Source organism: Ictalurus furcatus, chromosome 2, assembly GCF_023375685.1.
Source record: "Ictalurus furcatus strain D&B chromosome 2, Billie_1.0, whole genome shotgun sequence".
Lineage (NCBI taxonomy): Eukaryota > Metazoa > Chordata > Actinopteri > Siluriformes > Ictaluridae > Ictalurus > Ictalurus furcatus.
In genome coordinates, this window is record NC_071256.1 from 5,961,467 (window position 1) to 5,975,422 (window position 13,956).

The following is a 13,956-nucleotide window of genomic DNA, read 5'->3' on the forward strand; positions in this document are numbered from 1 at the left end:
CCTATCCCAGGCAGCATGGGGCACAAGGTGGGGTACACCCTGGACAGGGTGCCAATCCATCGCAGGGCACACAATCACATACACATTCACACACCCATTCATACACTATGGACACTTTGGACATGCCAATCAGCCTACCATGCAGGTCTTTGGACTGGGGGAAGAAACCGGAGTACCCGGACAAACTCCGCACAAATGCAAACTCCACAAACACAGGGCAGCGAATCAAACCCCCAACCCTGGCAGTGTGAGGTGAACGTGCTAACCACTAAGGGGTTTTATCTCTTCTTGCTCTTAATTGGCTTAATATGCAATTTATGATTCTGTACTTGCATGTTATATTGTATATTGCACTGTATTATTTAAATATTGCAAATTGTGTTTAGTGTATATTGTATTGCATATACATAGCACACAATATATAATAAATACTTATATTCACACACTACTTTATTATACAGTGGCAAGAAAAAGTATGTGAACCTTTTGGAATTTCATGGTTTTCTGAAATAAATTTGTCATAAAATGTGATCTGATCTTAATCTAAGTCAAGGGTATTGACAAATATAATGTGTCTAAAATAATAACACAAAAAAAAATATTGAGAACAACCAAAAAAAACCTCACAGTGCTTGTGGAAAAATTATGTGAACCCTTGAGTTAATGACCTCAAAAAAAGGGGGGGGGGGGGTGGGGGGTCAACCAGTTATTAATTATAAGGGTTCACTTACTTTTTCCACTGCCATTTTGAATGTTGAATGAGTGTGTTCAATAAAGACATGAAAGATCAGAATTTTTGAGTGTTATTGTTTTAGACACATAATATTTGTCAATACCTTTGACTTAGATGAAGATGAGATCACATTTTATGTCAAATTTATTCAGAAAACCATAAAATTCCAAAAGGTTCACATACTTTTTTTTGCCACTTTATTCTGTTATATTCTATTCAACAGTCCACAGTAGAGAAAAGAAATAAGTCACTCAAACCACACTGTTGAAAAGAGACTGCAATTGAACTAAACTAACGAACATGTCACTGTAAGGAGACCTTATCAGAACAATAACATGTTATATCAACAATAACATGCAATCAATTTTAGTGTAAACAAAGTTTATTTTTAGTGTCAAGCTCTTTTTTTGTTTTTGTGTGGGACCACAGGTAGGCTTAATATTACCATCCAATCTTGCTAATTATTCATCAATGGAAATAGGCAGCATTTAAAAAGAAATATGTAGCAAATTATTCATCATTGTGCAACACGAATACCACACGCCAAAAGAACTTACACTGCTCCATTTAGTAAAAAAAAAAAAAAGGAGAGAATTTTTTTTGCCCCTTTGAGTTCATCATGACCTCTGAGCTGTCACCTTCCGTGGGTTGAGCCAGAAGCAGATGCAGATGCAGATGCAGATGCAGATAAAGACATTTATTTAAAGAAACGTACTAAGAAACAAATACACTATGACAACCTTGAAACACACTGTGGCAAGAAACAAACATCAAGACATGAACAACGGGAGTCTAAGACAACGAAGGACAGTGAATCAGTGCAGACAATGGCTATATATACACATGAGTGCTCATTAACCAAAACGTGAATCAGGTGCAGGTGGTCATGTGACATGTAGTGCAGTGCAGTGGCTGATGGGAAGTGGAGTCCAGAGCTTCCTGATACGTGACATGAGCGCTGAGCGTGGGTGTGAACATGGGCGTGGCACGTGACGTGAGTGACCGATTGTCATGGCAACATCAGGTCACGTAAAGACTTATAGACATGTACACGTATAGAAATCAAAGATACACAAATTGGCCATGACCAGTGAAAAGTGCAGGGGACGAATTTACATTTTATTTAAAGTGCGGGGGACACATCCCCTGCATCCCCTGTGGAACAGAGTTTTGATGACGTTTGAGTGAGAAAAGTATTCATTAATTTTGAAAGCTGAGGTTATTCAATACATTTTGTGTCAAAGCACTGAAAAGTGATACACAGTTCAGTCCACATAGACCGCTGTTTTTGAAAATGTGAACACAGGATTGATAAATACATGTAAGAAAAAAAACCTATAAATAAGGCGTAATGCAGGAAGTGAAGATGGTCACTGAGGAGAGAGACAGCAGAAAAAGGTGTGAAATTCACACGCATCTATTTACAGCTAAGACCAGAATGAAGAAGTGACGCACAAGTTACAGGAAAAGAACTTTTCTATTACACTTTATATGAGTTATTATAGATACATTCACTAAGACAGAGATTGTGAGAGATGTAAGTCAGTAAATGTGTAAAAACATACACTGTATTATAGGTTGCATAGAACACTTCAGAGTGCAAGCGGGGAAAAAAATGTGGAGAAGCAGCAGATAGAAGCCTCTTAAAAGACGTGTTGCTGGTGAGAGGCACATCATTAACTCGATCATTACTCCTTGGTCAGCATGACCAGAGTAATGTTCCCCCAGCAGAGTAAACTGCACTTCTATATTTTATACCATCACGCTGCTCGGTGGAAGAGGAACAGACCAGGAGAAGGAGAAATGTACACGGCTGATGACAGGGACCGGAGCAGCGCTCCAACCCGGCCCACTGCCACACGGAAAAACTCGTGCATTATACAGAGCTCTTGGCTTCAAACACCTCAATGTGTTTCAATCTCTTGACACACACATACACACACACACACACACACACACACACACATACTTAAAAGTTTATAAGTAAGGTTTCTTGCTCCCAGGCAAGGTGAGGTCCACAGATGCACCACTGTACAACAGTGTGGACTGGAAACTGATCGATTCCAGACCAGATGCAGAGGGAAATAACGGTTTAACAGGACAGGTTCCACTCAGAACAGGCCTCGCCATGGTCGACCAAAGAAGTTGAGTACACGTGCTCAGCATCATATCCAGAGGTTGTCTTTGGGAAATAGACCTATGAGTGCTGCCAGCATTGCTGCAGAGGTTGAAGGGGCGGGAGTCAGCCTGTCAGTGCTCAGACCATACGTCGCACATTGCATCAAACTGGTCTGCAAGGCTGTCGTCCCAGAAGGAAGCTTCTTCTAAAGATGATGCACAAGAAAGCCCGCAAACAGTTTGCTGAAGACAAGCAGACTAAGGACATGGATTACTGGAACCATGTCCTGTGGTCTGATGAGACCAAGATAAACTTATTTGGTTCAAATGGTGTCAAGCGTGCGTGGTGGCAAGCAGGTGAGGAGTACAAAGACAAGTGTGTCTTGCCTACAGTCAAGCATGGTGGTGGAAGTGTCATGGTCTGGGGCTGCATGAGTGCTGCCGGCACTGGGGAGCAACAGTTCATTGAGGGAACCATGAATGCCAACATGTACTGTGACATACGGAAGCAGAGCATGATCAGTATGCAGTATTCCAGCATGATAACGACCCCAAACACACCTCCAAGACGACCACTACCTTGCTAAAGAAGCTGAGGGTGAAGGTGATGGACTGTCCAAGCATGTCTCCAGACCTAAACCCTATTGAGTATCTGTGGGGCATCCTCAAATGGAAGGTGAAGGAGCACAAGGTCTCTAACATCCACCAGCTCTGTGATGTCGTCATGGAGGAGTGGAAGAGGACTCCAGTGGCAACCTGTGAAGCTCTGGTGAACTCCATGCCCAAGAGGGATAAGGCATTGCTGGAAAATAATGGTGGCCACACAAAATATTGACACTTTGGGCCCAATTTGGACATTTTCACTTAGGGGTGTACTCACTTTTGTTGCCAGTGGTTTAGACATTAATGGCTGTTGAGTTATTTTGAGGGGACAGCAAATTTACACTGTTACACAAGCTGTACACTCACTACTTTACATTGTAGCAAAGTGTCATTTCTTCAGTGTTGTCACATGAAAAGATATAATCAAATATTTACAAAAATGTGAGGGGTGTACTCACTTTTGTGAGATACTGTAACTATGCCAGAAGAGTCTGCTGGCTCAAATTTAGCCTATTACCCAAAAACACTTAAAATTCAACATAGAAGCAAATACTCACATCTCCGAACCCAGTTGGAGATAGAAAAAAAGACACCAGCCGTGAGTGAGAAGAAGCAAGGGTCCAGATTTATTGGTTCCGTTCCACCACACGAGATCCACACCGATGAGAATTTTCAGAAGTGATCTGACACCCGGAGCTCAAGCTCCAGTATTTATACTGTATTTACACAGTAGATAACCAATATATTTCAGAAAGACTATGATATCAATACCAATAGGGTTAAAAAAGAGCTCATCTACATTACCATTATGTTTTGAAAAAGGCTTATCAAATTTACCATTATGTTTTGAAAAAGGACTTTCCAATTTACCATTAGGTTCGAAAGTGGAGAGAGACAAAACAATTTAGAAAGACCTTGGTCTCACTATTATCTCGCGGGGGGGCAGCTTGACTCAGCTACCCTTATAAATGGCTCCTCATGGTTTTCTAAAATTAAGGCCTTCCTTGCGAGACAAGAATCTTCACCATCTGAATTATGAGTAAGTTACATTTTTCTGTATTTCTGGTTTATATTTTATTTTCATATTTGCTCTATATCTCTATTTTATATATAGTTATACTGCTTGGTTTACTGTACTTCCTACTTCATAATATCATTATATTACCCTTCTACTATCCTACATATCCTACTACTTTTTATAAAGAGTATTTTATAAAGAGTATATATTTTATTATTATAAGATATTACCCTTATAATATCTTAATACTCCTTTTTATTATTCTTATAAAGTTATAATGTTATGTGTGTGAGAGAGAGAGAGACAGAGAGAGTGTGTGTGTGTGTGTTATGTCTACATGCCCGTCCTTGACTGTACGAGAGTGTGTGTGTGTGTTTGCACTCCTCAGCTCTTATACTTCTTTTCGACTTTTTGACTAATAAACCAAAGTGCGTTACTCTTAAAAGATCTTAAAGTGTGAATCCAATTCGTCAATATCCGCCTAATACCGCTTCTGTGTGTCTAGGTGCCCGTCTGGATCTGGATCTGGACACTCTCTATCAGCTCGCGCATCTCACTGCTGACATCATGGTGCTACTTAACGTTCTTCGCAGCACCCCCTCTGGAAATGGAAATGCGGGGCTCCCCCCCCCCCCCCTCCGATACAGAATCCACCCCGTGAATGTGTGTATTGACGCCTCTACACAGACAGAACCTCCCTTCAGCTTTCAGTCTGAGGATGATGTCACCTTCTCTGATCTGGGCTCTGACCATTCTTCCCTCTTCTCACCTGTCAGTCCGCCCTACTCTCAATGGTCTTCTTATTTCACCTTTGCTGACTATCCCATGTCCCCAGGACACACCCCATTTTCTTCCCCCTACCGCTCTCCTCAAGATTACACACCCACCAGTCCTGTGAATTATCCGTAAAATTACATATTACTCATACTAGGTCTCCCTCATGTTTATTTCATGTCATTTTATCCACAACAAGTCACCTGAGAAGAAGGTTTGTTCTCGTATTTATGCTGGTTATATGATATTCATGCTGTACCGTTTGATATTAAACAGAAGGCTGATTCGATTTCAAAATGAGAATACATCCATGGAAGTCGCAATTCTTCCAAGAGAACAACTGTCCTACAGTCGGTGCAACAAAGCCGAAACATTCAAGAAGGAAAAGATGACGCACAGGATACAAAGAGACAGAGGAGACAAATAGTTGGCGCACACATGTACTATACACATGCAACGTGACGGACACAAGGTGGAACATGACAGACACAACAAACTGCCTTACACTAATACCCAAAATCCCCTAGGAAAGGATGCCCTGGACACTGAGTGAGTTATGCTGCTGTTCAGCACTGTGTGTCGCTTCTACAGATGCACTATACATGAGTGGGTGTGTATGAGTAAGCAAGAAAACCCAGGATGCTTAAACCATAGATTGTAAACATGTGCGCATCCACAGAGTAGCAGATATTCAGAATACTCCAAGTGTGGCTTTTTTTTTTTTGGAAATGTATGTATAAGCGTGTATTCTCACTCACCCCTGACGAACACAGTGACCTGGTCCTTGCCGATGCCGAGGCTGTTTGTCACCTCGCAGATAAACGTGGTATTTACAGAGTCGTCCACCTTCCGTACGGTTAGTTTGTTCTGGGCCATCTCCACCGAGTCTGGCATAAAGCCTGAGCTCCTGTCAGGGAACAATAAAAAATGTTAAAAATGACATTACAGCAACGCTAGCAAAGCATTCCTGTTCTGTGACACAGCGCTACTGCAATCGTTATAGCAATATTTCCCTTGTGGAGTCAAATAGGTCAATGATTCTCACAGGGGAGAGTTCACTAAATCACTAATAAACAAGCTTATCAAGAAATAGAACACGATGAAATTGATACAAACTGAAAGCCTTAAAGGGATAGTTCACCCAAAAATAAAAATTCTGCCATCAGCTCCTCACCCTTATGTCGTTCCAAAAGCCCGTAAGACTTTCCTTCATCTTCGGAACACAAACAAAGGTGTTTTTAATAAAAAAACCTGGGAGATTTCTGTCTCTCTATTTACAGTCCAAGTAATTAAAACTTTCAAGCTCCAAAAAGTTCATAAAGGCATTATAGTAATCCATGCGACTCCAGTGGTTAAATCACAGTTTTATGAAGCGATACGAACACTTTGTGTGCGAATAAACTAAAATAAAGTCTTTATTCACAAAACATCTTCACTTCCGCATAGATCTCCAACGCATGTTCACGGGAGAACCACGATGCGTGTGTGTTGTGTCGACACAAAAGCGGACATAAAAATACGAACGTCCTCCTCTATGTCGAAACCGGCATGTCGGCTCTTGCGATTCAACGGGACCTGGAAGCGCTGCACTGTTTACAGCAGAGGAAGAGGGATGCTGTAAAGATGTCTGCAGATTTCGACATAGCGGAGGATTTGCATTTTTTTGTCCGCTCTCATGTCGACACAACACGCATGCGTCGGGGTTCTTTCACTTCATAAAACTGGGATTAAACCGCTGGAGTCACATGGATTACTTTTACGATGCCTTTCTGAACTTTTTGGAGCGTGAACGTTTTGGATACTTGGACTGTAAATGGAGGACAGAAATCTCCCAGGTTTCATTAAAAACGTCTTGATTTGTGTTCCGAAGATGAAGGAAAGTCTTATGGGTTTGGAATGACATGAGGGTGAGGAACTGATGACAGAATTTTCATTTTTGGGTGAACTATCCCTTTAATGCTAGCCATTTGCAAGGAGTTTCGTTTTAGAAATCTTTTAAAGGCTGTGCAAAAAAAAGTGGTTTAAGGGGTGAATTCAGGCTAACGGGAAGTGATCAGATGCTGATAGAATCTTCTAAGTGAGCTCATTAAACATCATTAGATAGTAATAATCAGCTTTGCTGTGGTGCTCGGAAAAGTAGTGTTACTCACATCTTCCAGTTTACAGTGGGAGGACTGGGGTTCCCCTGATATTGGCAGGTCAGCACCACGTCTGTACGGCCTACATACCAGTTATTATCATATCCTACAATCTGCACCTGAGGAGGATCTGGGAGTGAGAGAGAGAGAGAGAGAGAGAGAGAGAGAGAGACCACGTTTACCTGGTGCCATTACAACTCTGCACAGAGGTTTGTGTTTGAACAACTAAAATAACACAAGCAGGCTTGCAGTCAGTAAAGCAACCCACACTACAGGCTTCTGAGACTCTCTGAGACTTTACTCTGACATTCTTTTGTATTGACAGGCTACTGTTCACGATTAACTCACATGTACTCGAGTGTGGAAAAGCCAGGCAGCAATCTGGAAATAATTAGTCTATTGAGACTCAACTTATTCTACAAAAGAAGGGAAAAGGCCATGGATGTACATTGGACCACCAGTTTCATGGGGAAGTTCTCAGCTTTGGTCAGTGTGCGATGTGACACCACGCAGGTGATCTCCTTGCCATTATCGGCCGCCGTGGGCGTGAAAAGGTACTCGCTGCGCACCGTCACCGTGTTGTCCGAGTTGCTCGTCTGGACCAGTCCTGTCCCGTTGCCGCTCAGATTAGTCACCCAGGTGAGGGTTGCCGGTGGTCGTCCGTTGGCCGACACACATTGCGCTACGGAGACGGGAGAAGTGCCGGCGGGAACGGTGATGGTGGAAGCCGTGTTCTGGGGCTTGGCTGGAAGAAAGGGCAAATAAGAAAAGAAGAGGAGTTTCGACCTTGATTTCACAGGGCACTTTGACAGAGGAGAGAAAGAGCGGAAGAGAGGAGGATGGGAAGGAAGTAAACATTGAGGATTGGATTGCTTCTTGCACATTTTTGCACAGAAAGACAGGAGAGAAGCAGCCTCTCAGCATGATAAGCAGGCAGATCAATATCACAAAGACAGAGAGAGAGAGAGACAGGGAGAAAGAGAGAGAGATAGAGAGCGTAAGAGAGAGCGTGAGAGAGAGAGAGAGAGAGAGAGGGAGAGAGACAGGGAGAGAGAGAGAGAGAAAGACAGAGAGAGAGAGCGCGAGAGAGAGAGAGAGCCTGGTCAAGGTTACTGCCATGCTTCACACATTAACAGCGGTCCGACTGATCTGACAATATCACGCATCATGAAATCCAGTAACAGCCTATAGGACAGGAGACACAAATATTTAATACAAACACACACATATGCTCATTCCTGTTTGCTCACCTAGTATGATGAGGGCGGTTACCCCATTTTCGTTTCCGGTCGGGTATGTGGTGTACTCGCAGACGTAATTCCCCTCATCTGTCAGAGCAATGTCTGTGATCTGGATAGTTGGATGTTCCAGAGGGGGGGGTTCTATTGTGAAATTCACACGCCCCAGCACTGGGGATGCTGGGTAACTGACCCCGAAAGTTGGATGAAACACTGCAATGTTGGTCCGAGTGGCAGAGCTATTTTCTAAAATCCAGGACACCTACAGAGGAGACAACTAATGTTAAAATAGCTCAATAAATAGATTAGGCTTCTTTATTACAGATACATGACTCGCAGGTTGCAAAACAAACACACACATACAGAGAGAGAGAGAGAGATAAAAGAAGGGAAGGATCACAAACAACTTCCTTCACTAGGATATCAAGTTCAGGCAGAGAATACATCTGAACTGTAGTGTGTGTGTGTGTGTGTGAGAGAGTGCGTGCATGAGAGAGAAAGAGAGACAGCGCATGCTTATGGCCAGGTTGGAGATAGGAGGTGACCTCTGACCTGAATGAGCTGGGTCTGGCCTTTGTCAGGAAACTGGCAGCACAGGATCACTGTCTGACCCGGATAGGACACCACTTCCGGCTCCACCTTCACCTTCTGAGCCAATATGCCTGCAGAGGAAGAAGCGGGGCATGAGAACACCGTTTTTTGTTTCAATTTCAACAGTGGACACTGTGTGTGTGTGTGTGTGTGTGTGTGTGTGTGTGTGTGTGTGTGTGTACACATGCAAATGCCTGAGTTTATGTACTACATGACTGAATCAGTGTAGTGGAAAATCTTTTCTGATCTGAATTATTCATCATCCTACAACACACTGATGGGAAACATCCTGCAAGTCTTACAGTGTGCGCGTGGGTGCGCGTGTGTGTGTACAGGGTGAACAGCAATGAAAAAATAAATCCCAGAAAAGCAAACATCTGTTTTCCAAGAAACCCTTTTCTGTGTTGCATCAAATAAACTTAATGTCGCGGGCGAGAGACCAGCCCGCCTGCAGCATAGATTAACTCAGCTTTTTGTAACAGTCAGTGAAATCTTCCCTTCATTTTTTGGCCCAACTTCTTCATTTCTCTTAGCCACTTCCAGCAGCAAGGGGAATAACCAAAGGGGTATTCTTGGGATTTTTTTGTTTGTTTGTTTTGCTTTTTGTTTTTTTTAAATGACATTGCACTTTCTAATTTGGAACATTTCAAATGTAATTTTTCAGCAGGGTCTCAGAGGTCCCGAAAAAAACAAACAAAACAAAAACAAACAAGCAAAAAAAAAAATGTCTTCCAAACACATGGTTTACAAAACTGTTGATTCTCGTATGTACCGTTTATGAGACCTTTCAGCTGTACTCATGTTCGGCGCATGTGAATCTAAGAGGGCTTTGGCTGAATGCGCGTCATGATGACGTCACATGATGCATCTTGGCCCAAATCTGCAGAAAATCTGCGTCATTTTGAAAAATCGTAAACTCCTCCATATATTGTGGAAATTTAAAATGTCGATATAGAGTTTATGTGCTAAAGTTAAATGAACAACGATTATGTAGAAGCTTGTGAAATTATATCAATAATTTGCATTTCCATCAGCTATATCAGTAAACATTTTAATGCACCAAAGCTTTCATCGCAAAAAAAACCCTTGGATGGAAACGTGGCTACTGACACTATAGAAAATATTTATGAAGTATAATCAATATGTGTAATTAACATTTGGATATGCTAATAAAGTGTAATCAATATGTATAACATTTAGATTTATTATTTAAGCATAATCTATATGTATAATCAATATTTAGAAGCATAATCCAAATCCATAGAACACTTTTTGATCAAGTTATATTCTGTGTATTAAGTTAGAAGAATTGTGTCTTACTGTACAATAACTGTTTTTCTGTACTAGCCTATATCTTCCTGCACAGAAGTAAATAACCTCGAGGCCTGATACCAATTAATGAGTTAGTATAGGGCCTTAGGAAGGGAGGTAGATATCAGATAGGACAGCAGATAGAAACAGACAGAAGCTCATTGAGGCATAAGAAGGGAGTGTTGGTCAGAGAGAAACAAAAAAACAAAAGACTCTGAGTGAAACCTTTTTTTAAAAAAAAAAAAAAGAAAAGAAACCTTGTCCTCATAAAACCGTTTTAAGAAAAACAACTAACTGCACATGCTCCACAAATTTAAGATAAAATATAGACATGAATAATTAATTGTGGCAAAGAAGATTGGTCTGTTTTAATGAGGAAAGGCAAAAACCCGCCTAAGATGAGTACGCTGTGGAGAAAGGTATAAAAAGGGCTGTGTGTGTTTGAATAATTTGGACTTTCTGCAGACTGTCTCACTTTTCTGTTTCAATAAAGTTTATTTACTTTTTGACATCTGCTAACACTCTGTCGCTGAAGTTTTTTGATTTAGGCTGGAAAGATTGTTTTCCACGACAACACCTTTGAAGCTTTTATAAATGTTTATGTAGGCTTATGTCATTTGTAATGAAGGAATTATACAGGTGTTATGTAGCTCAATAAACACTAAAGTGATACCAAAATAAATCATAGATTAGACTGAGAAATATGTCAAATCCACTCTGACACCAGTCCAAAGTTTCAGGCCAGTCTAATCAGTGTCACAAAATGACTCATTAGAGTAAAACCCTCAGTTATGGTAAATGGAGAAGACATTTTGTTACGTATGTAACTATAATTCATTTGAAGACTGATCAAGTCTGCTTTCACGGAATATCCACTTTTATTGTGTAATGAAATGCTTTACCTTTAACATAAAGCTTGATGTATTCCTTCTCAGCAGTCATCCCCCCCGGAAACTGCACCCCCATGTAACTACGAAAACATTTCATACACCCCACAAATCCAACTCATTTAACCAAAGTACTAGCAAAGTCTCTCTATCTCAACAACATACCCCTGAGTATACCCGAAATACACCCTGGATTGTCCGTCAGTCAATTGCAGGAACCACACACACACACACACACACAGCAGTTTTAGTCAGTCCACCTACTGGTGTATTTTAGGAGGTGGGAGGAAACCAGAGAACCCACAGAAAACCCACATGGACATGGGGAGAACAAGCACAGAAACTCCACACAGACAGAAGCCCGAGCTCAGGACTGAAGCGGGGACCCTGGAGCTGTGAGGAGACAACGCTACCCACTGCATCACCACACTGCTCATAGATCCACAGAGTTCCCCTTTTGTATAGATGGTAATAAAGTGAAAAACAGAACAGCTGGGTGAGGTTAAACAGGAAATCAGCAGTTTTTCTTTTTTTTTTTATCTATTTATTTACTTTGCAACAATTTATTTTATTGAAAGATTTTTATTGAATTTATTTTACTGAATTGTGTCAAAGTAATGAAAAGTGATCCACAGTTCAGTCCACATCGACCGCTGACTTGAGATTTGAAATTGTGAATACATGTCACAAAATGGAGGTTAGGACGGAAGCAAGTGCAGCTATGGCAGTTTAATAAAATAACAAGTCCAGGGGATCAGGCAGACATCAATAAACAGACAAGCAGAGGTCAGGCAATCAGTCCAAACAAGGCAAAGCAAAAAGACCAGGTCGAAAACAAGAACATTGTTAAAACCAGCATAAACAAACAAGATATCAAGGCTCGTTAACGGCAGAGACAAAATTTAACTGAGCATATACTTCACAATTACTGTGTGTGTGTGAAAATCTCTTAAGTAGTGTGGTGTGATTGAGATTGTAATTGGGAATAGGTCAGTCTTATTAGTTCTCAAGAGAAGGTGAGTGATAGTTTGTAGTTTTGGAGTTGTAGTCGTCGGCCATGTTTGTAGTTCGTGGTGTATTCTGGGAAATGGAGTCGCTGGTTTGCAGTGACATGAAAATACAGCACTGATAAGTGCATTTAACCATTTGTAAAAAAACAAAACTGTGAATAAGGCATAATGCAGGAAGTGAAGATGGTCACTGACAGAGGGACAGCAGAAAAAGGTGTGAAATTCACACGCATTTATTTACAGCTAAGACCAGAATGAAGAAGTGACAGTTACAAGTTACAGGAAAATAACTTTTCTATTACACTTTATATGAGTTATTATAGATACATTCACTAAGACAGAGATTGTGAGAGATGTAATTCAGTAAATGTGTAAAAACATACACTGTAAGTATTATAGGGATGTAAAATAATCTCACTGTAGATTCCTCCTTATTCATTCGCCCACCTCTCTTCATCAGTACATTTTAGACTGAAGTTAATCAGGAAGAAAAAATCCACACGATCAAAGCTGAACAGGTCTAAATAAGGAGATTATAACACAAGGCATGATATGTTTACCTCGTGTATAAAGATTACTGCTGTCTTTGGACATTTTAACTACAAATACATGCTGGTCTTCAAATTTAGCATTTTAATAACATTACATTTATAAAATATGAAGCCATAATCAAATAGTTCAATTGAATGTGTTCAGCTCTGTTGGGCCTATTATTATTATAACACTGTAGTAAGTAAAGTTGTTATTAAGTAAAACTCTAAATGATAAACATTTGACAGTGTTTGGTTGTTCAGGAACAGGGCTGAACTACGGCCTACTGTAAACCCAGTCTGGACAGAAACCACATGAACTAAACACAAAGCAGCTGAACTAAGAACTGGCTAATATTCTCTCTCCTTTCTGTAATAGAAAATAGAAAATAACTTCACTCACCTGCAGCGACGTGAAACACAACAGACAAAAGATCGAAACACTTCATCATTACTGATTCTTCTGCACACAGACCAGTCCCTCAAAGTGACAACACACACACACACTGTCACACTGCCTGAGTGTCTCTCTGTTGTATAGTGTGATGATCAGGAAACCACAACAACCACTGTCTCATTTATCATTTTTTCTAAATCTCTTTCATCACTCTTTCCATGACTCAATTTACATTTTATATGTAGTATTAATATTTATTTATATTTTATCTCATGTGGTGGTTTCATCTTACTTTACTGTACCAAGCCCCAAACCCCCCCCCCCCCCCCCAAAAAAAATAAACTGGCCATGAACATTAATTTAATAAACATTAACTTCACTTATTTCAACACATGACTTCTAGTGTTTAGGACAAAGCTGTAATGTCCATCAGTATATTCACCAGCAAGTGTGTTTAACTAGACTTACAGGAAGTAATGAAGACACATTTACCATGTGTGAGCTGAGGAGCACTTGGAGGCTGGTCATGAATGATGATCATGAAAAGTAAGAATAATCATGAGAGTATAATTGTAATCAATAACATAATTTATTAGAGTTTAAATAGC

The 13,956-nt window shown here is 40.7% G+C and overlaps 1 protein-coding gene across 1 annotated transcript in view; it reads right to left on the bottom strand.

The window, feature by feature from the left end:
* The window catches only part of LOC128620242 (uncharacterized), a 134,861-nt gene extending 121,245 nt beyond the window's left edge, over nt 1–13,616 (bottom strand). The window contains exons 1-6 of the mRNA XM_053645060.1: nt 13,355–13,616; nt 9,175–9,284; nt 8,635–8,884; nt 7,833–8,129; nt 7,397–7,514; nt 6,005–6,153 (exon numbers count right to left, since the gene is read on the bottom strand). Of these exons, the coding sequence (XP_053501035.1) occupies nt 6,005–6,153; nt 7,397–7,514; nt 7,833–8,129; nt 8,635–8,884; nt 9,175–9,284; nt 13,355–13,403 (973 nt within the window). The 5' untranslated portion in view covers nt 13,404–13,616. The remainder of the gene's footprint in view (nt 1–6,004; nt 6,154–7,396; nt 7,515–7,832; nt 8,130–8,634; nt 8,885–9,174; nt 9,285–13,354) is intronic.
* Nucleotides 13,617–13,956: the final 340 nt, after the last annotated feature.